General features: G+C 38.5%; 1 protein-coding gene across 2 annotated transcripts; it reads right to left on the reverse strand.

Annotated features, from left to right (window-relative positions):
- Positions 1 to 415: 415 nt before the first annotated feature.
- Positions 416 to 26,714, reverse strand: nr1h4 (nuclear receptor subfamily 1, group H, member 4). Of its 2 annotated transcripts, XM_073850425.1 has the most exons (10): positions 26,590 to 26,714; positions 22,718 to 22,894; positions 17,382 to 17,759; positions 13,729 to 13,869; positions 13,155 to 13,291; positions 12,615 to 12,713; positions 12,254 to 12,353; positions 5,998 to 6,144; positions 3,254 to 3,367; positions 416 to 1,102 (listed from the first exon to the last, which is right to left on the reverse strand). In XM_073850425.1, the coding sequence occupies exons 2-10, from the start codon at positions 22,812 to 22,814 to the stop codon at positions 864 to 866; spliced, it is 1,452 nt and encodes a 483-aa protein (XP_073706526.1). In that variant the 5' UTR covers positions 22,815 to 22,894; positions 26,590 to 26,714; the 3' UTR covers positions 416 to 863. The 2 variants fall into 2 exon arrangements, with proteins under 2 accessions (XP_073706526.1, XP_073706527.1); XM_073850426.1 differs by lacking the exons at positions 22,718 to 22,894; positions 26,590 to 26,714 and adding an exon at positions 22,253 to 22,435.

Consider the following 26,714-nt stretch of genomic DNA (forward strand, 5'->3'; position numbering starts at 1 on the left):
AAGCCAGTCGTAAGTAGCAGGGTTATATTTGTATAGCCAAAATACATTGTATGGGTCAAAATTATCGATTTTTCTTTTTTGGCAAAAATCATTAGGATATTAACTAAAGATCATGTTCTATTAAGATATTTTGTAAATTTTCTATGGTAAATAAATCAAAATTTAATTTTTGATTAGTAATATGCATTGCTAAGGACTTCATTTGGACAACTTTGACAAAGGTGATTTTTCTCAGTATTTAGATTTTTTTCTCCCTCAGATTACAGATTCTTAACAAGATGTATCTTGCCCAAATATTGTCCTATTCTAACAAACCATACATTGATGGAAAGCTTACTTTTTATCTTTTTGAATGGTTTTGTGGTCCAAAGTCACATATATTGTTTCAGTAGATTTTCACAATGGTAAACAATAGTTTACAGATAAACACATATATTTGGGCACAAAAGAAGAATGGTTACATGATTCTCGAAAAAGAGAAAAGAGTGACCACAGGTCAGGCAGTACAGACTTTGAGAACCTTTAAAATATTTAGAAGAATTACACAAAACACAAACAGACATAAAATGTAAAAAGCCACAAATTCCTCAGATGAAGGAAAGGAGATTTTAAACAAAGGGCAGGTAAACATTTACAAAGGCTTTACAATATCAAAAGTTGTCCATCAAGCTTTTCTTAAAAAGCTGATAATATCTTAAAATCGTTTTACTTGAAGTTTCACAATATATTACGTTTACATTTCATACTTCAACAGTCCACTGCTCTCAAAAGTGTGTAAACTCCTCATTTTGGCAGCTTAGTAGAAGTCTCAGGCATTCCTCCTTCACCCGCCCATTTTTTTGTGCATTTTCTCTTTCACAAAGTCATTGAACGTCCCAGATCTCACAGAGGAGGGGGGTGAACTTGTGGTCGCTCATGCGCCATGACTCCAACATTTCGGCGTGGTGGTGGTTGAGGGTGCGAAGCTCAGTCAGACGACCGAGAAGCCGTGCAAAGTGCTGGGGCTCGTGGGGGTGCTGTAGTTTGCAGACCTTTCTCAGCACCTCCAACATGGGCTCCTGCAGACGCTCCACTGCCTGCTGGTCCTTTACGTATGGTCTGTCTGTTGTTAGATAAAACAATTTCAGTCATATTTATTGTGGCCTTCTGAAGCATGACACCAATGGAAAAAATGTGAACCAGTGACAAAAATGAGCTTTTCTATCATGACCCTATTAAACATCAACCATTTAATGTATTATTGGAAAAGTACAAACTTGATTACGTAAGTTTGTTACATGGGTTAAAACGTTTCCATCACATGTTGTTTACGCACTGACAGTGCCTAGCAAAAGTATTCATACCCATTAATTTTTTTTTATGTTTGTTTATGTTGCTGCTGTATGTTAAACTGCTTTAAATTACTTTCTTCTCCACATTAATCTACACTCCATGCACCATAATGACGAAGCAAAAACAGAACTTCATACATTTATTAAAAATAAAAAACCTGAAATAAATAAATTGCATGAAGTATTCATACCCTTAACTCAGTACTTAGCTAAAGCACCTTTACAGCCTCAAGTCTTTTTGGGTATGATGCATCAAGATTTGCACATCAATGTTTGCCAATTATCTGCCATTCTTTGCCTCACCTCTTCACCTCTTAAGCTCTGTCAGCTTGGATGGGGTGTGGCAGACAATTTTTTTGGTTTCTCTATGTTTGATTGGGTTAAAGCCTAGGCTCTGGCTGGGCCACTCAAGGACATGCACAGAGTTGTCTATAAGCCACTCTTGCTGTATGCTTAGAGTCATTGCCCTATTGGAAGATGAACCTTCTGCCCAGTCTGAGGTTCTGAATGCTCTGGACTGAGTTTTTCTACTCTGACAAGTCCCTCGGTCCCTGCCACTGAAAAACAGCTCCACAGCATGAGGCTGCTACCAGCACACTTTAGGGATGGTACTCTGCAGGTGATGAGCAGTGCCTGGTTTCCTTCAAACATGATGCTTGGGATTGAGGTTCATCAGACCACCGAATCTTGTTTCTCAGTCTTTAGATGCTTTTTTTTTTTGCAAATTCCAAGTGTGTTTTCATGTGTCTTCACTGCAGAGAGAATTGAGTCTTGGCATACCACCATAAAGCACAGATCGGTGGAGTGTTGCAGTGATGTTCGTCCTTCTGCAAGTTTCCCCCATCTGCATATATGATCATGGAGCTCATCTAGAGTCACCATCAGGTTCTTGGTCACCACACTAGCCAAGGCCCTTCTCCATCAATTGCTCAGTTTGGCCAGAAAGGCCAGCACTAGGAAGAGTTTTGGTTGTTTCAAACTTCTTCCGTTAAGGGTAACAGAGACTACATGCTTCTGTGAATCCTCAATGCAGCAGAATTTTTTCTGAACTCTTCCCTAAATGTGTGGTTTGATGCTGTCTGGTTTCTGAGCTCTACATTCAGTTTTTTTTTTTTTTTTTTTTTTTTTTTTTTTTTACCTCAGAGTTGGTTTTTGCTCTGATATGCATTTTTAGCTGTTAGATCTTTTATAAAGACACGGGTGACTTTCCAAATCATGAGCATTCAAATAAATTTGCCACAGGTAACATCTACAAGCCATATAAATGCTCCTAAGCTAAATTTGAGTATGAAAGGGTATGGATACTTATGCAACGAAATCATTTAGGTTTTTAATTTTTAATAAATTTGCTGTCGTTTTTTTGCTTTGCCATTATGGTGTATGGAGTGTAGATTGATGTAGATAAAGTAATTTAAAAAAAAGTTCAACATATGGCAGCAACATAAAAAATAAAGACATGGATTAGTAACTAGTAACTAGTAACATAGTCTTAGTAACTAACAGAATGGTTCCAGTAAGATTTTTTTTTGTTTTTGTTAAATAACTTTATTCAGCAGGGACGCATTAAATTGAACAAAAGTTACAGTAAAGACATTTATAATGTTACAAAAGATTTCTTTTTCAAATAAATGCTGTTGTTTTGACCTTTCTATTCATCATTTTAAATGGCTGCTTAAAATTCAATTTTTCTATAAAAGGAATAAATTACATTTACAAAATATATTAAAATCACAATATTACTGTTTTCATGTCATTTTGGATCAAATAAATGAAACTTTTAAAAATAATACCAACCACAGACTTTTAAACCGTTGTAATCTTTCAATTTTTCCTTAAATAGCAATAAACTAATCCAGACTAAAGTAACTAAACTAACATTAATCTGCATTCTGAAACATATTTAAAACATTAAGTGACCTTACCTGGTGAGAGAATTGTGATAGCAGTGAGAAGAGCATGTTCCTCTTGCATCATCTGCAGCTCCCCAATGCTTTTATAAAAGTTAAACATGGGTGTGATAAACTCTTCAGATATCCCTGCGGAGGAAATAAAGATATTAACGAAGATATACACCAAGCTTTAGCTGTAACCACAAAACATATTTCTTTGAAGAGACTGTCAAATATTTACATACCAGCTATGATTTTAAATTAAATAAAGGCCATGCCTTCTTAACTGGAATAAAGATCACATTGGTAGATACCTTCATAAATTCTATATTTGTTTAAGCTTCAATCCACTTTATTTTCCCTGTAAGTAATACATTTTATGTGGAAGGCTTTTAGTCTCATCTGTCCTGCTTGATCTTGTAAACTGGTGTGTCTTACCATATTATTTTAATGTATCATTTTAATTATTAACGCAGTGAAGGGCAAATAGTTTTATGATTTACTGCACTTGTTATTCTTCTCGCCATTTCCCTACAGTGGCTAATGCACAGTAAGTCTTGCATGGAAAATGGCTTACTTCCAGATTAAATAAATCTAATAGGCATACTTTAAGCTTTCAGTAGTAAAACTCTTGTTTGTTGAATGAAAGAAACGAAGAAATTAATTAATAAATATTTTATAAATGGCCTGTTTCATTCTGATGCCTCATGGTGGCAGTGTTACTCTTATTTACAAGTAACTGAGCATCCTACAGATGTACTAAATCACACTATATCCTCTTTGAAAGAATCCACACATAATATAAAATGTAGGCCTATTATATTTCAACTATAACGTATATTATAATATATATATTTCTCTAACATGCTCTTTTAATCTACTTTTGGGAGAAGCAAAATTGACTCTTTTTTTCAAAGATTATATACTGAATTTGCCAGAAGGTAAGAAAATCTTTTCAAATGCAATCTGTTAAAAATAATTGATCTTGTTTAAGGAAAATTGATATCTGTGACCCTGGACCACAAAACCAGTCATAAGGGTCCACTTTTTTTTAAATTAAGATTTATACATCATGAAAGCGGGATAAATAGGCTTTCCATTGATGTGTGGTTTGATAGGATTCAAATATTGAGAAAATCGCTTTTATATATAAATATTTTATTTATAATTTTTTATAAATAAAAAAATGAAGTTGACAAAATATCTTCATGCAACATGATCTTCATTTAATATCCTAATGATTTTTGGCATGAAAGAAAAATTGATCATTTTGACCCATATTGTTGGCTATTGCTACAAATGTACCCGTACTACTTATGACCAGTTTTGTGGTCCAGAATCACATATTCTGACTGAACAAACATAAGTAATGAGACTAAATATATCTTAAGAAGATTATTCTGCAGTGTATTCACCGTCTGCTCTGAAAGAGACTTTCTGAAACTCTCTCAGCGTGCAAAGGCAGATCATCAGGGGTCGTGACCTTATTGCTTTTTTATTGTCTGTTAGGTCAGATCTGATCTGAATCTGGCCTCGGATCCCCACAGCTGTGCGTTTCCACATTCAGCGGGATTCTCAGTAACAAGCCTGTCTTTGAAGGGCTTTCCTGTTTTGTGCGAGGTCTTTGTCTTTATCATTATCATTGATATAATTATCATACTTTACTGGCTATGCGAGCCGAGAGCTCTTTTCTGATGTAAAGCATTCAGTGTGAAGAGCCATAAGGGTTCGGTTTACAGACCGACCAATCAGGGAAACCCTCGGTGGGAGCTGCCGCACTGAAGACAGCTGGGACATAAAAAACATGACTTAATTCAGCCTCCAAAATGTTAGTAGTAAAGAGAAACAGTGCTGGAGTGTAACAAACTCTTGAAAAACTCAGTGTATACAAACAGTCGGCACTCCCGGGAGATGAAATGATCACAGCACGTAGACTCCTTTCACATTTTCATTCTTTTCCCTTCAGATGAAAGGATAACCTTTGTCATAACTTTCCAAAAAAAAAGGAGAGAGCAAAAAAAACCCTGACGCATCACGAAGGCTTCACGCCAGAGAAATGTCAGAGGCGCTGAGAGCCAAAGAGTGGGACAATAGGCCTCTCGATGTTTAGATAGAGAACAATAGTCTCTTTAGACAGTGCGTTTATTTCTCCCCCGCTGGCCTTTTGTGTGAATATTCCTGAGCCCATGCTGCAGGGAAAAAGATGGACTCAAACAGTCTGTGTCACTCTGCATTCATCTGCCTGTTTAGAAATATTGCAAACTGGACAGCCTGTCAGTACTGAGAGGCTGAAAGTAACTATCTTTGAAATAAAAGGCAATTCAGTGTGCCAAATAGGAGGGCTCTTCTCTATCTTTGATCATGCATCCTTCTTCAACCACAGCTCTGATAAAAAAATCTGATTACATGTTGTAAAGCACAAGATATGATATTTGCTAGCCCTATAAGGGCTTTCCTCTTTGTTCTGTTCCTGGCAGTCCTCCATTGCTTAGACTTCTGTGAAACTGAAACCAGTTGGACTTCGGTGTCCTTTTACACATGAAATGTACACCACGGGATTATCAAGATGGCAAATTTCCTGTCGTTATTTAGGGCGGACTGATACATTATTTATGTAACGTGCCTAGTGAACTTTATGGACTTTGTTCTGGGGTTCAACAAGTATGTGGCGCACTAGTTTGAAACCCAATCCCAGATTCCTTTGAACGCCCCATAAAAGCAGTTAAAGGTCATAAATCGTGCTGTAAATTATGCTGCTATTTAAATAATGAGCTCACCACTCCTTCGGATCCTGTCCTCTAGCACCTCTGTGTGTCCGTTCGGCTGTTTCTTGGAGAAGACCTGCGCCGAACGCAGGAACATTGCCTCTACAGCGGAACCTTTTAATAAAGCGATCTGATCTTCGTGATCCAGAGACTGAAAACCTGCTCAGAAAACAAGAATCCGACAAATATGTTTGCTTAGAACTGGTGGAGTTATTGCATTCTCCTCACAGGACATCACTGTCATATAAAAAGTGTCACATGACCGAAAGTTTACATACATTTTGCAGAATCTGAATAAATATAAGAGGGGTCGAACAAAATGCTGTTCCCTTCCGAAGGGAACTCTCACTGCGTCCTCTAGAGGGCGCTTTTGGGGAACGCTGCAGCGTGCCTCGAGTCTGAAGAATGCATAGAAAAACTACATGAAATGGCCGGCGCCAGCGTATGACGTCACCGCGGCGCGTCAGTCGCTGCCGTTGCGTCACTACCGGGCGACCATAACATAAAGAGGCGCCCGTGCAACACAATCCATCTTCGCTGTCTTCAGCTTTCCCGGTTTGGATGTGCATGGGAAGAAACGGTAAGAATCCTTTCTTTGAACTACTATCATGGCAAGCACTAGCAAGTCGTTTAAACGGTGTGTTCATCCGTGTCCGCGTTATTTGACACCTGATGACACACATGATCTTTGCGATATTCTGTTTGGGCTAAGAGCACACACGCGATGTCCTTGAGGGGGCATTGTGTATACATTATGAGCGCTTCTCTATGAAGAAGCTCCGGTCTCGTCTGTCTCTCTTTCTGAGGAAAGATGAGCGTCCACTTGCCCCTCGCGGTTCGGGTCCTGCCGTTGCCGAGGCACGGAGGAAACTGAGCTCGTGGGGCTCGCAAGTGGAACTGGCTGACGATTTTGAGAGGGGTCTCTCTCTCTCGCCAGCCGGAGACGACGACAGGCTCCTAGCTGATGATGGTGCGTTATCGCTGACGTCATCAGATCCAGGAGCAAGTGCTCTTTTGGGTTCCACCCAAGAAGAGCAGGAAATGCTAGAGATGGATGAAGACGCTGAGGCTGAATCCTCTCTACCTTCCTGCCCTGCATACGAAGAGCTGCCAGAGGTTATGGACCGCACCACGGCCAGGCTTGTCCTGCTGTGGAAGCGGGCTAGAAAGATAGCGCCGCGGGGTCGCCTTGACGAGCGATATCTTTTCAGGCCATAACCATCCAGCTCTGGTGAGTCTCCCATTCCTTCCCGATCTTCATACTGAAATCGAGAGGGTCTGGAAAAAGCCGTACGCGGCGCGCATTCATAGTTCGTCCATTGCGAACTATGCTAGTATCGAGGGTTTGCGCGACCACGGCTATGAGAGGACGCCCCTTGTGGAAGAGATGCTATCTCTCCACAGGGCGGGCTTTCTCTCTCAAGACTCCCTCTCTGCCTTCTCCGGCCCTGCTGAACGGCAGAGCGTATGCAGCAGCAGGTCAGGCGGTGGGTGCACTGCACACCATGGCAGTGCTCCAAGCCTACCCAGCCGATCTGCTGAAAAATCCTTTATCCCTCGAAGGTCCAGGTATTAGCCCGAACACCACAGGGGTCCTGCTCCGCCTCCTTCTGAGGAACGGAGGTAGGTGCAGAAGGCTAGTGTTGCATCCCGCGCTCCTCCCCCGCCTGCGAGCAGGTCTAGGAGGCGACGCGGATCGAGAGGTGACAGACAGGATTTCAGGGAAGTCATCCAAGCGAGACAAAATTCTCGCAGGGGTCAGAGTAATACCTCTCCTTCCCTCGGTCCAGTCGGGTCGCCATATTAATTCCCCTGTCTCCATTTAAGCTTCCTGCACTCCCCGGACCCATGATGTCCTTTGGGGGTTCTACCTGTATAGAACCCTAATTTTCGGACGGTCTGGAATCAGGCGGTCTCTGAAAAAAAAAAAAAAAACCCCGCCTCTTTCTATGAAACAGGATGCTTTTAAATGGGTGAGTATGATCCATTTTTTACGTGAAGGAACTTCATACTGTCTCAGACCTGTGTATGTTTTTCTCTATTCACAGAAGAAATACGACGAGTCTACGGCAGACGCCCCCTCTGATCCTATGGATTAAGGTTACGGCAGTGTTTGCCCTCTCCACTCCACAGGCTGTGCGGTAAATCAACCCTTACAGCATATATTACACATAGGACCTCTGTCCTCTTCAAGGTAAGCTCCCTAAGTTTTTCTTAGGTTTGCCCTTGGTATGTTTATGCTGTCCTTTGCAGGCCTAGTGTAGACTTATGTCCTGTTGAGACAGGAGCATAACTCCCTAGTTACGCCCCCCTTATGGCTGGATAGGCGTGTTGCCTGCAGGGTTTGGGTTGCGTGTTGTGTTTTTCCCTCAGAAAAGGAATGTGGAAACATCTCAACGGAGCACCCCTCCCTTCCGGTTGTATGGTGGTGTCCGTCTACACAACACTCGTTCCAGCACAATCGGGCTTCTCCCTTCAGTGGTTAAACGAGCAAAAGGAAATTTTTCCTTTCTCCCTAGGTAAGCATCTTAAGATATTTATATTTAAGATTGCACTAGTATGTTTAACTCTGTTGCAGACGGCCTGCGTGCGAGGATCCGCTTCGTGTCCTCTCCTAAATACGGTTTCTATGGAAACTGAGTGTCTACACCTGTTGAGACAGGTGTTCACTTACATAGGAGTACCAGCAGTCCGGAGTGCTCGCTGCGGACTCAGAGCAGGTTTGGTTGCTCCCTTTTCTGCGGAAAAGGCTTTTTATTTGAGCACCACCTGGTGACACGCTTTCCAGCTGGGGTCTTGATTCTCGGTGTGCGCTCCCCTTTCTGAGGAAAGGGGTTTTTATCTGAGCGCTACTTTGAGACTCTCTTCAAGTCGCCTCATTCTAAGCCTGAGGGCTGAAGCAGCACTTGATGTAGGAAAAAGAAAAAAAAAAAAAAAAAAATCTACACCCAGGCTGTCGAATGTCTCCCCTACAGAGGGTTTGAGCATCCTTCGGTGTTTAACACCTTAGAAAGCCGTCACTTTAGGATCGATTCTCGCTCCCCAGGCCTAGTTCCACTTCCCTTTCTGAGGAAAGGTTTACGAAGTGTCTGAACTAGGAAGCTGCCCTTATTCATTTCGGAGCTTCCCAGAAACTTTCAAGGCAAACAGTGCTCCCCTTTCTGAGGAATGGGTTTGTTAAGGTTAAGAGCTCACGTTCCTCCCTGTGCGCAGGATTGCTGGAACGGACCTGAGCTCCCCTAATCCAGGGTTTCCTTCAGAGCAACTTCCCAGGACTGAGTGCTCCCCCTTCTGAGGAATGGGTTTGTTAAGGTTAAGAGCTCACGTTCCTCCCTGTGCGCAGGATTGCTGGAACGGACCTAAGCTCCCCTAATTCAGGGTTTCCTTCAGAGCAACTTCCCAGGACTGAATGCTTCCTCCCTCCTGAGGGTAGGAATCTACCAGGGACAGACCTTTGAGAGTTATGGACCTGCTACAAGGATGTTGGCGTGCCCCCTTTCCAGGGTTCACTTATAAGAGCACCACTCCTTGGTGGCCAAGTTCTCCTCCCTGTTTCCCAGGGTAGGAGCTTGACCTTCATGCTTCAGGTTTCTACTCTCCAGCCTTTATTCTGGATGTATGCTCCCCTCTATGAAGGGTAACAGTGAGAGCATTCGCTCCTGTTCGGTTGTGCAGCTCCCCTTCTGGGAAGGGTCTTCTATGAGCGCCAACCCACCTTCGTGAGATTGCCAGACCTTCATACAGGTCGCGTGGACCGGGCTGTGCACGCTTCCCCTTTTCATTAAGGGTTCCCTAAAAAGACAGCAGTGCCCCCTTCTGGAGAAGCGATTCTCCCTGTGGATCAGGGTCAGGATTTTTGTCCTCCACTGTCGTCCACTATTGCAGGATGGTCTCAGCTCCATGTTCTTCTCTGTTGACAGATAGCTTGCGAGCTTCTGTCCAGGGGAGGGTTAGTGTGGCAATCCCCTCACCTTCAGGGTTATCCCCTTTCCGTCTCTTCAGACGGCATGGAGCTGATAGTGAAACCCTCTGGGAAAACACTCTCCTTAAATCCGATCATGTCGGTAAGCGTCCCACGCTATGCCTGGGCGTCTTCCAGTTAAAACCACAAGTGTGGTAAGTGCACACACACCTGGGGCACTTCTATAAAATCCACGTGTTGGTAGGTTCCCACCAAGTTTGGGTTCCTCTTTTAAATCCCTTTTTGGTATGGGTCACACGTTTTGCCTTGTTCCCATCTATTGGAGTCGGCTCACAACCCCGGTTCCCTGGGTTCGACTCCTTTGATATCTTAGCTGATGTCTGCTGACCATCCACTATTAGGGCGCGCCACTACTAGTGGCCCTTTGAACGGACCCAGGACAGGTTTCTGCCCTCATATGGGAGCCAGTTCCTGAGGGAACTAGGCCCTATGTTGCGGTAGTTTCTGGTTCTGACAAGTCTAAGTTTCCATCGAAGCTTAGCCGTTTCCCTCAGAAGGAATTACTATAATTCCAAGCCTGAGCTGTGCCCTGGGTTCTACCCAGTCTGGTAAGTGGGTAACAGGTCAGGCCTCTGGCCGGGAGGGGTAACGTTTTGACAGCCGTCACCACGTCCTAGTAGGGGCAATTCCTCTCAGAATTGTTGCTTAGTGCTCGCTGGCTTAGCATGCACTCCCCTCAGCATGGCAGTGTTGGTATACCGTTCCCCAAAAGCGCCCTCTAGAGGACGCAGTGAGAGTTCCCTTCGGAAGGGAACGTCTCAGGTTACGTATGTAACCCTAGTTCCCTGAGAATAGGGAACGAGACACTGCGTCCTCTAGGCTTCTTCGCCATGCTTCGGACGATAAAGCTTCAGACTTTGAAGATGTATTGTGTTGCACGGGCGCCTCTTTATGTTATGGTCGCCCGGTAGTGACGCAACGGCAGCGACTGACGCGCCGCGGTGACGTCATACGCTGGCGCCGGCCATTTCATGTAGTTTTTCTATGCATTCTTCAGACTCGAGGCACGCTGCAGCGTTCCCCAAAAGCGCCCTCTAGAGGACGCAGTGTCTCGTTCCCTATTCTCAGGGAACTAGGGTTACATACGTAACCTGAGACGTTATTTTTTATTTATTACTGACCTGAATTAGATATTTCACATAAAAGACATTTACATATAGTCCAAAAGACAAAAAAATAGTTGAATTTATAAAAATGACCCTATTCAAAAGTTCAGAATCTGTAAAATGTTAATTATTTTACCAAAATAAGACGGAACATACAAAATGCATGTTACTGTTTATTTAGTACTGTCCTGAAAATAATAGTTGAATTTATAAAAATAACACAGTTCAGAAGTTTACATACACTTGATTCTTAATACTGTGTGTTTCTTGAATGATCCACAGCTGTGTTTTTTTGTTTGTTTTGTTATGTTTAGTGATAGTTGTTCATGAATCCCTTGTTTGTCCTGAACAGTTCAGAAAAATCCTGCAGGTCCCATAAATTTGTTGTTTTTAGCATTTTTGTGTATTTGAACCCTTTCCAACAATGACTAAATGATTTTGACATCCATCTTTTCACACTGAGGAGAACTGAGAGACTCATATACAACAAGGTTCAAATGCTTAGTGATGCTTCAGAAGGAAACGCAATGCATTAAGAGCAGGGGGTGAAAACTTTTTGAATTTGAATATTAAGGTAAATTTAACTTATTTTGTCTTCTGGGAAACATGTAAGCATCATCTGTAGGGCAGTGCTAAATGAAAAAAAAAAAATGTGTTTAAGCAAAATGAGAAAAATGTACACATCTTCATTCTGTTCAAAAGTTTTCACCCCCGGCTCTTAATGCATTGTGTTTCCTTCTGGAGCATCAGTGAGCATTTGAACCTTCTGTAATAGTTTCATATGAGTCCCTAAGTTGTCCTCGGTGTGAAAAGATGAATCTCAAAATCATATAGTCCTTGTTGGAAAGGGTTCACATACACAAAATGCTGAAAAACCAAAGAATTTTAACTGTTCAGGACAAACAAGGGACTAATGAACAACTATCACTAAACAAAAAACACAGCTGTGGATCATTCAGGTAACAACACAGTATTAAGAATTAAGTGTATGTAAACTTCTGAACTGTGTTATTTTTATAAATTCAACTATTATTTTCAGGACAGTACTAAATAAACAATAACATGCATTTTGTATGATCCGTCTTATTTTGGTAAAATAATTAACATTTTGCAGATTCTGCAAGGTGTATGTAAACTTTTGACCTCAACTATAGCTGTTCTAGAATTTGAAAAATAGTACCTGGTATATTTTTTGTGAACTCAACCAGAACTTGAACATGACTAGTTGCCATTTCAGTCAGTAGAAGGAAGTTTTCTTCTGCGTTAAATTGCTCTTGTAGCTGTGAGCAGGTTAGAAGGGGGGAAAAAAGCATGCAAATAAGCCACTGTTTTATGACATTGGGGTGCTGATAACCTAGGTTACATAATGATTTAACAGCGATAAGAACAGGCAGTGTTGTTTACTGATTTTGACAGTAGCATTTGACTGCTTCGTGCATTAACGAATCATAAAAAGATTTAAAGATTTAAAAAAACATAAAACGTTAATCTCAAATAAGATAAAAAGTTAGGGTTGTTTTCTAATTTTTGAGAAGACGTACCAGTCTTTTCGCCATGTCTTGAGGGATCCGATGTTTGTTGTGAGCATCGACTATATAATTTATTAAAGCCTGCTGATCTTGGCTCAGTTCTATATTCTCCTGAAATGAGAAAATATGCCAAATAGAAAAACAAGCTATGTGGAGTAATAAATAACGATTGGTGGTGTCAGTTTTTAATAACTAGCCAACTTTTGATCCTGCACTGCTATTTTACAACCCTTCATCACAATGTAATCTTTCAGAGGTAGCCGTATATGTGAGCAAAAGTGAGATGAATGATGTTGAAGACAATCATTGAGGTTGCCCTTTAACCTTTTATAGCACTTCAATAAAAGTTGCCATAGAACACCCTTAGTTTGCAATTACACCTGAGAAGTTATACTGTAACAAGCATGGCGTCAAGTAAACTGTATATTAATTACTTAAAGTTGCACAACTCAAAAAGTGACAGTATTTTTGTGTTTTAAAAGTGGAAGTCTTTCTAGAAAATCACCACTGATTGTAATAATAACACAATTAGACAAGCACCTGTGTTCATACCTTGGATGGTTTAGTGGTAGATACAACTTGTTTAGCATCTCTACTGTCAACAACATCGTCCCCTGTACTTTCGTCAGATGAGGCCTTTGTGTTTTTCCTCAGCCTTTTGGATTTGCATTGAATTTCGGTTAACAAGCCTGAGTATGCAAACACAAAATTGGTCCGTTTGAATGTTTACAAACTAATGGTTTGTCATCAAGGTTTACTGTTATGTGCAATATCTTTTGGAAACTTGGAAACAAAAGATGGGATATATTATCGGTTTCAGTACAAAGTCAACAATCAATCCACTATTCATGATCAACAGAAGTTTCTTTTTTATTATTCACAGACTAATGTTTTGTCTCAAGTAAATCAATATTATTCAAACCCATACCATCATCAAACTCAACCCAAATCATTTGTAGCCTAAATACAACATTGTACCATTGTAGAAAAATTATCTTTGGAAAATAAATCAAGTTGCTTTTGACTATGCCAGCTAATAACTTTTATTGAAAACTGCTGTTCCAGAGTTTAAAGTGTCTCATCGAGCGGGAACAAGTTTTACAATGTTTACATTGCTCTTACTCACATTCTGCCAGCATGCCCATCTCTTTGCACTTCCTGAGTCGACACTCTTGGCATTTCCTTCGCATGTACATGTCCATCTCACAGTTTCCTCCACTCTTACATTTATATACAGCATTCTTTGTGATACTCCTTCTGAAGAATCCTGGAAGAAGTAGCACAGCATCCATAACTGAGTAACTGAAAATGTTTAATATGCCACACATACAGTATACTATAATATTGGGAATCAGGATCCAGGTTTTTTGTTGAACATCATGTAGTGACCCAACACAGTCAAAACTCAACAAAATGTTGAAATGTATCAATATTACCATGAACTGCAAAGCCCAAACAATAAGCATTTCTAACATAGGCTACCTACACAAAAAAAGTCTCTTAAAGGGATAGTTCACCCAAAAATGAAATTATGTCATTAATTACTTACCCTTGTGTCATTTCTAAACCAATACCATCTTTGTTCATCTTTGGAACACAAATTAAGATGTTTCTGATGAAATCCAAGAAAGTTCTGACCATGCATAGACAGCAAAGTAACGTTCAAGGCCCATAAAGGTCATAAGGACATGGTTAAAATAGTCCAAGTGACATCAGTGCTTCAGACGTAATTTAACAAAGCTAAGATAATACTTTTATGCACAAAGAAAACCAAAATAACAACTTGAAGCGTTGGTAGTTGCAAAAACATCTTAATTTATGTTCCGAAGATGAATGAAGGTCTTACGGGTTTGGTACAACATAAGGATAAGTAATTAATGACTTTTATGAAATGAATTTTCAGAGAGCAAAAAAATGCTCAATTTTCATTTTTGGTTGAAATATCACTTTAAAATTTAGAAGTTTTATGCATTTGATGTAGTCTAATAATTTTTTTTTTTCACATTTCTATTTTTAGCACTGTCAATAGGGGTTCAAGCATGTGTAATTGTTAGAATGGCCAAGAATCAGCAATCTCCATGTAAACCTGATCGTGCAGACCAAACCATAAGTCATAGACACTTGAAATTTGGAGGGATGGTATTATGCACACTGCCGACAACGTCACCAATGCTTGCCCCAATTGGCCTAACGGGGGCACTGCAGTGATCAAAAGTATTAAATCGGTCATATCATAACTCCTAAACTATTAACTATAATTTTTGATTTTTTTGAAAAACCTACTTTTGTGAACTAGACCTAGGTTTTTCGATCCTCTGGCGAGGGAATATAAATAATTATCAAAAAAAAGTTGAACTTTCAACTCACCATCGCAAAGAGACACCAAAATTTTATTTTAGTAAAATGCCTATAACTCCTAAACAGAATGACATATCTTCGCCAAACTTGGAACGCTTATGTAAGAGATCAATCTGAGGTCACAGGACAAAAATTGAGGCCACTGGAGAGCGATATCACATTTTCAAGGGTGGAACAATTGCTCATTTGCGTCTTTCACACATACACATGATATTCATATCATATACAGTAATAGCACTCCTCATTCCGGACAATTTTATGCTGTCAATCAAACCATTTTTTAAATTATGAAGATGTAAAAAAACTACTTTTGTGAAGTAGCTCTATAAAGGGTCATTTAAAAAAGGGGCCTTTCTAGATTTACCCAAAATCCTATAAAGCCTAAATGAAACCTCAAAACTTCACAAAACCTGGTGAGCACATGCAACATGTGATTCTAAACAAGCATGCAAAGTTTTAAGGAGATAGGTCCACAGCTGGCGCTATAACAGTCATAAATGTTAAAAAAAAATTAAACCTGGATTTGCCAAAAGTTCCTTTTTGAATTATTGGTTTAGGTTTTCTGAATAATGTCTTTTTTCATATATGCTTATATGCCTTAAAGCGCTTGAACCCCAATAATCGCTGCTTGCAGCTATCTTTTAGAATTGCATCCTTATTAGAACATACCTGAAATACATTTTTGGGTGACAATTTATTTCCATAAGATCCACTGTTTTGGTAAAGAAGTATTTTTAGTTTTTTCCATCATACTATCAGTTGTTTTTACATTTCGACACAGTGAGTGACAGATCAAATGGCAAGAAACTATTCTCTAATTTTGAAAACATTTGAAGCAACAGCAGCTACTGTACAAGTCTAAACTATTAGAAGAAACAAGAAGGCCACTTTGTAAACACAGATCAAGGAGTAGGTTCATTGCAGCCCATGTAACGTATGGTGTAATGTTTAAGACATTACGCTAGGTACTGTAATACAGATACTCTTGGATGCTCGATTTTCAGTTCTAGGCAGCAGACAAACATGTGCAGTTGTTTTTGGAACAGGTAATTATTCCAGCATGAGCCCATGAGCACAATGACACACATTAACTTTGCATGGCGGCGTATGGCTCTGGTTGCCGACATCATTATTCAGCAGAAAGCTGAGAGGGAACCCAATCCAAACTGAACGTGAAGGAGCACCAAACCCAGCCAAGCCTGTGGGACTCGGGACACATAGCCCAGCATCTGCCCTTTGGGCATTGTCCATGCACAGGTGGAATTACACTTGCAGTCATTCAGCCAATGATTTTCCAAAGAGCTAAATTTGGCACGTGGGGTTCCATGTCAATTATTACGTCCTTCATAAGCAATGTAGCCATGCATAGGCACACTACGATATCCATGAAGGTTCAAGGGTGAACAAAGAGGTCGCAAAACAAAGGTGGGACTGTATATTGTTACAGCATATATAAAATAAATATATAAATTGAAAAGCTATCCACTTTATATTTCCTGTAAGAGCGGGTACAGCCATTTGTAAATTTTATAGGTCTGGCGTCCAGTCTAATCCACGTCCAGCTATTTTTAGCTGTACAAAACAGCTTGTTTTGTTGCTTGATATTGCAAATGTGTGTCTTACCATGTTATTGTAATGTATTATGTTAATTGTGAACACACTGGTTTGTAGTGCAAACAGTTTTACTGTTTACTTCACTTTGTTATTCTCTAGTTATTTCCCTATAGCGGCTAATGGATCAGAAGTCTCACCCATACACTCCTAAAAATAAAGGTGCTTCACGATGCCATAGAAGAACCCTTTTTGTCTAAATGGTTCCATAAAGAACCTTTAACATCTAAAGAACCTTTCTGTTTCACAAAAGGTTCTTTGTGGTGAAAGAAGGTTCTTTAGAGTAAGAGATGGTCTTTAAAGAAACTTTGCTTGAACGATTCTTTGTGAAACCAAAAATGGTTCTTCTATGGCATCGCTGTGAAGAACCTTTTAAAGGACTCTTATTTTTAAGAGTGTAGGTTAAATTCCACGTTGAAGAATAAGGTGGATGTTAGGCCTTTAACCTTAAATGTGCAATTTCTATGCTTCTAGCAACAAATAGCCCTGAACTCACAGCACTGTACATGTTTGATTCACTAAAAAGACTCATTAGTATCATTTGTTTGGGAATCAGACTACACAGGCCGTGCTGTATTTTTTTGATCAATCATTTGGTCACACTGTATGGATTTGATTCACTACAAAGAACGATGCTCTCAAGATTTATTTGTTTGGAAATCGCCACAGTGGTCAATCTGTATGATTGTAAATGGTTCAGATTCTGAAAAAGAACCAGTACTTTGTTCCTGTCCCTGAAAAGCTTGTTTAGAACTACATGCTTTTTTAAATAAACCCGGCAGCAAAAATCCAGTAAACCATGGTATTCACCTTTACATCCTTCACATGTGAGTGCATTGTAGTGATACCCTGATGCTTTATCTCCACAGACCACACATAGTTCCTCGCCTTTGCTCCGCCCGGAGTGGGCTGCGTGTCTGGGTCTTTTACACACGGTTGGGACAACAGGGCAAGGCTCTTCCAGCTCATTATCAAAGCCGCCCTCCAACGGTCCTTTCCTCATCTCAAACACGGTAGATGGAGAGTACCACTCCTCCCCGCTGTACTGTGGGTAGCAGTGCTGACTGGAGTAGTATGATGGTGATGACATGGAGGGCTCCACCGAGGTGTACTGCATGCTGGGATAGCTGGTGAAAGGCATGACCTCCTGGTCCTGTAGCAATGGACTGTTCTGCTCTGCCAGAATATCTGAAGAGAAGATGGCAGGAGTAAGCAGAGCTTGTCAGTTTACATGTGACATGGAGATGCAAAGCTCAAGTTCACCTTACTGTTAGCCCAGCACGCTGTGCTAATAGCTCTTACACCAACACGACGATTAGTGAAACTACAACACACTGAGGTACTGTTACCTTGCAGACACCATCAGAACCATTAAGATCTCAACTACCTTATAAATGAGTATGAAAAACCATCTAGAAACATAATCAGCCTCTTTTCAACTAGTACACTCCAAAAAATGCTGGGTTATTTTTTAACCCAAATGCTGGGTTCAGCCTGTTGGGTCATTTTATTGGGTTGTTTTTAACATTTTTACCCAGGTGATGGGTCATTTTATCTGCATTCTAAAATTGCGGAGGTATTTTTTTAACCGAAATGCTGGGTTCAGTTTGTTTGGTCATTTTACTGGGTTATTTTTAACATTTTTACACAGGTGCTGGGTCATTTTTTGCACTCTAAAAAATGCTGGGATATTTTTTTAACCCAAATGCTGGGTTCTGCCTGTTGGTTCATTTTATTCGGTTATTTTTAATATATTTTACCCAAATGCTGGGTAATCTTTCTGCACTCTAAAAGATGCTGGGTTATTTTTCTTAATTCAAATGCTGGGTTCAGCCTGTTGGGTAATTTTATTGGGTTGTTTTGAACATTTTTACCCAGGTGATGGGTATTTATCTGCATTCTAAAAATGCGGAGGTATTTTTTTAACCCAAATGCTGGGTTCAGTTTGTTTGGTCATTTTATTGGGTTGTTTTTAACATTTGTACACAGGTGCTGGGTAATCTTTCTGCACTCTAAAAAATGCTGGGTTATTTTTCTTAATTCAAATGCTGGGTTCAGCCTGTTGGGTAATTTTAATATTTTTACCCAGGTGCTGGGTAATTTGTCTGCACTCTTGAAAATGCTAGGTAAATTTTTTTTAACCCAAATGCTGGGTTCAGTTTGTTGGGTCATTTTATTTGGTTATTTTTAACATTTTTACCACAGGTGCTGTCAAATTTTTCTGCACTCTAAAAATGCCTTTTTTCATCCAAATGCTGGGTTCAGTTTGTTGGGTCTTTTATTGGGTTATTTTAACATTTTTACCCAGGTGCTGCGTAATTTTTCTGCACTTGAAAAAATGCTGGGATATTTTTTAACCCAAATGCTGGGTTCAGTTTGTTGGGTCAATTTATTGGGTTATTTTTTGGGGGGGGGGGTTTATTCTTTACCCAGGTGCTGGGTAGTTTTTCTGTAGCTCAGTTGCTGGGTCATTTTTACTGTTAATACAAATGATGAACCCCCTCACACACCTAGCCAGCGCTGGTTTAGCGTAACTCAGTGTTGAGTAGTCTGTGCCAAATCTGTGGATACATTTGTCAGCGGTCATTTTGTGTTCTATCCTGTGAGAAAACTTGATTAATGGAAAACTTCCTGGATGACATCAAGATATGTATTACATTATATTCCTATCAAATTATTACTGTATAAATAGGAAAACATCTGTGCCTACTGATAGCAGTTTTCTTGTCACAGATTCTCAGTGACTGATCTTGCTGCTCCAGGCACATCCTAAAACTTTTACTGAATGTTTTCGAAAATTTTATGATTTTATGAAAGATTTTATGATTTTTTGAAAGACTGACTTGACATTGAATAAAAAAATCTTGTATATAATCTGTTCTTGACCTATATACAGGTCCTTCTCAAAAAATTAGCATATTGTGATAAAGTTCATTATTTTCTGTAATGTACTGATAAACATTAGACTTTCATATATTTTAGATTCATTACACACATTTGAAAGTAGTTCTAGCCTTTTATTGTTTTAATATTGATGATTTTGGCATACAGCTCATGAAAACCCAAAATTCCTATCTCAAAAAATTTGCATATTTCATCCGACCAATAAAAGAAAAGTGTTTTTAATACAAAAAAAGTCAACCTTCAAATAATTATGTTCAGTTATGCACTCAATACTTGGTCGGGAATCCTTTTGCAGAAATGACTGCTTCAATGTGGCGTGGCATGGAGGCAATCAGCCTGTGGCACTGCTGAGGTGTTATGGAGGCCCAGGATGCTTCGATAGCGGCCTTAAGCTCATCCAGAGTGTTGAGTCTTGCGTCTCTCAACTTTCTCTTCACAATATCCCACAGATTCTCTAAGGGGTTCAGGTCAGGAGAGTTGGCAGGCCAATTGAGCACAGTAATACCATGGTCAGTAAACCATTTACCAGTGGTTTTGGCACTGTGAGCAGGTGCCAGCTCGTGCTGAAAAATGAAATCTTCATCTCCATAAACTTTTCAGCAGATGGAAGCATGAAGTGCTCCAAAATCTCCTGATAGCTAGCTGCATTGACCCTGCCCTTGATAAAACACAGTGGACCAACACCAGCAGCTGACATGGCACCCTAGACCATCACTGACTGTGGGTACTTGACACTGGACTTCAGGCATTTTGGCATTTCCCTCTCCCCAGTCTTCCTCCAGACTCTGGCACCTTGATTTCCGAATGACATGCAAAATTTGCTTTCATCTGAAAAAAGTACTTTGGACCACTGTGTTTTATCAAGGGCAGGGTCAATGCAGCTAGGTATCAGGAGATTTTGGAGCACTTCATGCTTCCATCTGCTGAAAAGCTTTATGGAGATGAAGATTTCATTTTTCAGCACGAGCTGGCACCTGCTCACAGTGCCAAAACCACTGGTAAATGGTTTACTGACCATGGTATTACTGTGCTCAATTTGCCTGCCAACTCACTTGACCTGAACCCCATAGAGAATCTGTGGGATATTGTGAAGAGAAAGTTGAGAGACGCAAGACTCAACACTCTGGATGAGCTTAAGGCCGCTATTGAAGCATCCTGGGCCTCCATAACACCTCAGCAGTGCCACAGGCTGATTGCCTCCATGCCACGCCGCATTGAAGCAGTCATTTCTGCAAAAGGATTCCCGACCAAGTATTGAGTGCATAACTGAACATAATTATTTGAAGGTTGACTTTTTTTGTATTAAAAACACTTTTCTTTTATTGGTCGGATGAAATATGCTAATTTTTTGAGATAGGAATTTTGGGTTTTCATGAGCTGTATGCCAAAATCATCAATATTAAAACAATAAAAGGCTAGAACTACTTTCAAATGTGTGTAATGAATCTAAAATATATGAAAGTCTAATGTTTAGCAGTACATTACAGAAAATAATGAACTTTCTCACAATATGCTAATTTTTTGAAAAGGACCTGTATATATATAAACAGATATTGGAGTGCATTTTTATTATTTAAAATTAAAAACCTTCAATAGGTTGACTGACCCAGCACTATGTCAAAAACATACATGTATACATAAAACCCAACAAGCTGGGTCAAAAAACCCAGCATGTGTTCTGTCCAATATTTACCCAGCGCCGGGTTGCCAAATAACCAAAAAAGGCATTTTTTAGAGTGTAGCAGTAGATTTTGTGAAATGTACATAATACAGAATTCGAACACACCCAGAAATAAAACAAGAAATTATTAACCAAAGTGCTCTGGATTTACATAATATTACCGTCTAAGGGAGTTTTAGTAGATTTTTTACGATCATTTTTGATTATAATTTTTTTTCCCATACCATTTTTTTTGCACTTTTAACTTGTCGGAACTAGGTTTAAAGGCATTCGCTTACAGACTGTTTTGACTCTATTATCAATCAAGTCCAGAAACATAAATTTACGCAAGTACACAAATGCATACTCAAGTGCGTAGTCAATGTATCTCCAATGTTCTCCAGGGTGCGCTAGAGTTCATTTCAAATCTTTATGGCTTTAAAGTTAGCAAAAAAATGGAAACCAACTTCTCTGTGGTGAACTGATTAAGAGCTTGTTTTTACATAAACCCCGCCCACTTCTTACAATTCAGATCTGCTTCTATCCAGTCGAAAGTCCTGCCCTATATTTTTTCAATAATCCGTTTCACACGGATGTACACGATATGGAAGAAAAGATCTGTTGCTACTTCTGTTACATTGCATTCTCTCGCTATTTACGTTACATCAGTAAGTTGCTGAAAACTTGCTGACTCGCATCTTGTTGGTCCACCATACAATAGTTGACCTAAAAAATAAAACTGACTATAAAAGACTATTTACTCTAATAGCTGCTACAGCACCCCTTGTGGCAACACTGAGAATTTTACATGTACTTTCTGTTACGTATTACGTTATAAACAACAGTTTGACCTTTGTCAGAACACGATGCTAGAAATAAAGTTAGAATACCTAAAAGTCTTACATATCTGCATATTTCAAGCCAAACTTTCAAACTTTTTTTTCCTAAATGTAATTCAGTTGCTAACAATGGCAACTTTTTCCCAACTGTGAAAGACTCTTTGAAGTTTCATTGGCGATTCAGTAACTTTAAAAGTATAAAAGTCGTCAAAAATGTTTGTACACCATTTACATACTATAATATGCCGACTGCTTTAGTATCATGAGATGGTACTAACCTGAAGCTTTCTCCTGAACCATGGCCATTTCAGTGCGGCCCAGTAAGGGTATAGATGATCATTAGCTGTATTAGTTCCTAACCGTCCAAGTGTTCCTTAAACGCCTCAGCCTGTGTCTATGTGTCTCTTTTCATAAAGTATTCCTGTTCCCGAACACCTTCAAACTTCATACATAAGTGCTAGTGTGAACAAAGGTTGCTATAGTTGCTCATTAACCTGACGGTCACAATTCCCTGTCTCATTACAGGTAGGATCGATCTAGTTTTATAAATGTCAACCAGGACAAAACATGCTGACGCGTGGTTGTAAAATTAAAGGTGACAGTTTCACTTTTTTGATTTTGCTAATAAGAACAATTTGCATTAGTTTCTGACTCATAGTTTAATTTCATCACCCACCATTGCAAAGATAGCACTAGATAGGCATAACAAAGGAACAATGATTGTGAATTTCCAATATACTCACCAAAAAAGTGTGAGCTCTCTGATAGGGGGAATGCATCACTGGGTGGGATCTGTAAAGGTCCCACCACATTGACGTCATGGCCCACCCACTCATTCATTCAGAAGCCTGTGTGTTGAGTCTGGCGTCAAAAGATCCCTCAGTCCAGAATGGAAGTGAATGATGGGGTTAATCCTGTTTCTTCAAGACAGTAACAAATGGAGGAAGTGGTTTTTTTACGTACAAATGGAGGCAGTTTTTATTGCAAATTAAGGTATTGACGCAATATAGTAAAACACGTCACTTCAATAGTTACACTTTGATTTAGATGCTGCTTCTCATAAAAAAATCATTGATTGAAGTTACCATGTGAACTTTTATGCTACAGCAATATCATTCAGATTGAATTTAGATTTCCTTGAGATTAGGAGGACAAGGTCCTGAAGTCGTAACAGAAATCTAGAACATTGTTTTCTAACAAATGATTGTTTTCAACTGGAAATGCTGCAGTTGATTGACCTCTGCTCCAGTTTCATCTCTGGTCGTTTTGTTTAGCACACTGAACAGTCTGGCAATGGATTTTATAATCTTGGCTTTTTCCATGTTTTTCAAACACTAAACTATACCCTTTTCTTTTAGATTATTCAAACCATGTTATGATACCATTCCACAATATTTCATCCAGTCAGCTCAGTTTTTTAACGACAGACCAGGTTAGACCAAACAAGTTTTTAACACTCCTTTAGATTTCAGAAAACGTAAATCATTTTGTATTCACTAAAATGAAATCCTAGATTACTTTTCAAAAGTTTAACTACACTGGAACTTTAAATGAGGTTTTAATTACTTTACTTCATAGCATTATTACTTTAAGAAACCATAAATTGAACACAATGAACTCGTCCAGGAAGTAAAACGTGTTTATTTTATGACAAAAACGGCATAATTGATTAATTTTCACATTACACTCTTAAAAATAAAACGTGCTTCACGATGCCATAGAAGATTTTTGTCTAAATGGTTTCATAAAGAACTGTTAACATCTGAAGAACCTTTCTGTTTCACAAAAGGTTCTTTGTGGCAAAAGAAGGTTCTTCAGATTATAAAAAGGTAAGAAAGAGATGGTTCTTTGAGGAACCAAACATGGTTCTTCTATGGCATCGCTGTGAAGAACCTTTTAAAGCACCTTTATTTTTAAGAGAGTATGCACTTGTTTTTTCTTGAGATATTGATATTAGCATGTCTAAGGTAAAATGTTTTTCTTTTAACAGTGCGGTTTTACGACATTCCCGGCTCATGTGTAAATAGCACCAGAGAAAACACTGGTTCTTCTAAGAAAAGTCTCATGATAACAGGTATGATCGATCTATTTTTAGAAATGTCATCCATAGGACAAAACATGCTGATGCGTACTTGTAAAATTAATGTTGAGTTTCACTTTTTTACTTCTGCTAAAAACAGACATTTGCTTCTGATTCTGACTCATAATTTTATCACCCACGTATATGAATCATTTTCACATAATTCTCGACAAAAACATGATTATTTGATTATTCATTTTGAAGTTATTACGTATATTATTGGAAGATTTGTTCTTAAAAGTTCATAAATTAGTCCTATGTCTCTTTTTCAGTTCTTGAACACCTTCATACTTCCTACAGAAGTGCTAGCGTGAACATAGGTTGCTATATATGAATCATTTTTACATTATTCATGACAAAAACATCATTATTTATTCATTTTCAGTTTTTTTATGAATTTGTTCTTACACTGCCATTCAAAAGGGTTGGATCTGTAAGATTTTTAATGTCTCTTATGCTCATCAGGTTGCATTTATTTGATCAAAAAATATGGAAAAAACAGTAATATTATGAAATATTATTGCAATTTGTAATAACAGTATTCTGTCGTAATATACTTTAAAATGTAATTTATTTCTGTGATGAAAAGCAGAATTTTCAGCATCATTACTCCAGTATTCAGTGTCACATGATTCTTCAGAAATCATTCTCATTTTTTTGGAACCTGTGATACTTTTTCAGGATTCTTTGATGAATAAAAAGTTAAAAAGAACAGCATTTTTTCCAAATAAAAATCTTTTCCAACAATATAATAAATTTAACACATCCTCACTGAATAAAAGTATTAATTTCTTATACTATAATACTGACCTCAAACTTTTAAACAGTGGTGTATATTGTTACAAATGTTTACTATTTTATATAAATGCTGCTCTTTTTAACAAAGTATCACAATATTAAGCAGTTTCCAACACTGACGATAAATCAGCAAATCAGAATGATTTCTGAAGGATCACGTGACACTGAAGACTGGGGTAATGATGCTAAAAATTCAGCTTTGCATCACATGAATAAATTGTATTTTAAAGTGTATTAAAATAGAAAACACTATTTTAAATTGCAATAATATTTCACAATATTACTGTTTTTTCTGTATTTTTTATTGAATAAACAGCCTTGATGAGCAGAAAATATGTCTTTAAAAACATTACAAAAATGTGCTGATCCCAAACTTTTGAACAGTAATCTATATTGTTAAAAATGTTTAGTATTTTATATAAATGCTGCTCTTTTTGACTTTTTATTCAACAAAGTATTACAGATTCCAAAAAACAAATATTAAGCCGTTTCCAACATTGACAATAAATCAGCATATCAGAATGATTTCTGAAGGATCATGTGAAAATTCAGCTTTGCATCACATGAATAAATTGGCTTTTAAAGTGTATTAAAATAGGAAAACACTATTTTAAATTGCAATAATATTTCACAATATTACTGTTTTTTTCTGTATTATTAATCGAATAAACACAGCCTTGATGAGCAGAAAAGACGTCTTTAAAAACATTACAAAAATGTGCTGATCCCAAACTTTTGAACAGTAATCTATATTGTTAAAAATGTTTAGTATTTTATATAAATGCTGCTCTTTTTAACTTTTTATTCAACAAAGTATTACAGATTCCAAAAAAATATATATATTAAGCCGTCTCCAACATTGACAATAAATCAGCATATCAGAATGATTGCATCACATGAATAAGTTGTATTTTAAATTGTATTAAAATAGGAAAACGCTATTTTAAATTGCAATAATATTTCACAATATTACTGTTGTTTTGTCTGTATTTTTAATCAAATAAACACAGCCTTGATGAGCAGAAAATACTTCTTTATAAATCAGCATATCAGAATGATTTCTGAAGAATCATGTGAAAATTCAGCTTTGCATCACAGGAATAAATTGTTTTTTAAAGTGTATTAAAATAGGAAAACACTATTTTAAATTGCAATAATATTTCACAGTATTACTGTTGTTTTTTCTGTATTTTTAATCAAATAAACACAACCTTGAAGAGCAGAGAAGACTTTAAAAAAAAAAAACATTACAAAAATGTGCTGATCCCAAACCAAATCTTAATATCAGTATTAGCATATGCTTATGTTCATTTAAAACTATATATAGCAACAAATGCTCTTTTTCTATCAACAGTGCATTTTTACGACATTCCCACCTCACACTTAAATAATACAAGAGGAAACACTGGTTCTTTAAAAAAAAAGTCACACCGGAGTGATTTAGGATATGTGAACGAGGCCGCATTTTCGCAAACTACTATGAAACCAGGCCTCAGCCGTCAGCGATATTGATTGAAACATCGGTCACAACAGCTAGATCCCCTCATAGGACTTTTTATATATTATTAATCAAGCCTATAATTTCCCATGAGCTTACATGCTAGTGCACACAGAGGGTCTCCATAACAGTGCCATTTCGAATCAATAAATCTCCACGCTTCCCTGATCACTAAAAGTAATAATAAGCTATAACACATGATTTATTTTAGTAACAAATCAGAGATATCATTTTCTTACCTACTGCTTTAACCAACGCTGCGCAATCCTAGGCCCGGTCTTGATATTTGAAGCCATCAGTATTTGGGAATAAGCATGAAGCTGATTCTATGTAGCAACTAGACAGAGTGGATGGGGTCATGGGG

The sequence above is a fragment of the Garra rufa genome, chromosome 11, assembly GCF_049309525.1.
Source record: "Garra rufa chromosome 11, GarRuf1.0, whole genome shotgun sequence".
NCBI lineage: Eukaryota > Metazoa > Chordata > Actinopteri > Cypriniformes > Cyprinidae > Garra > Garra rufa.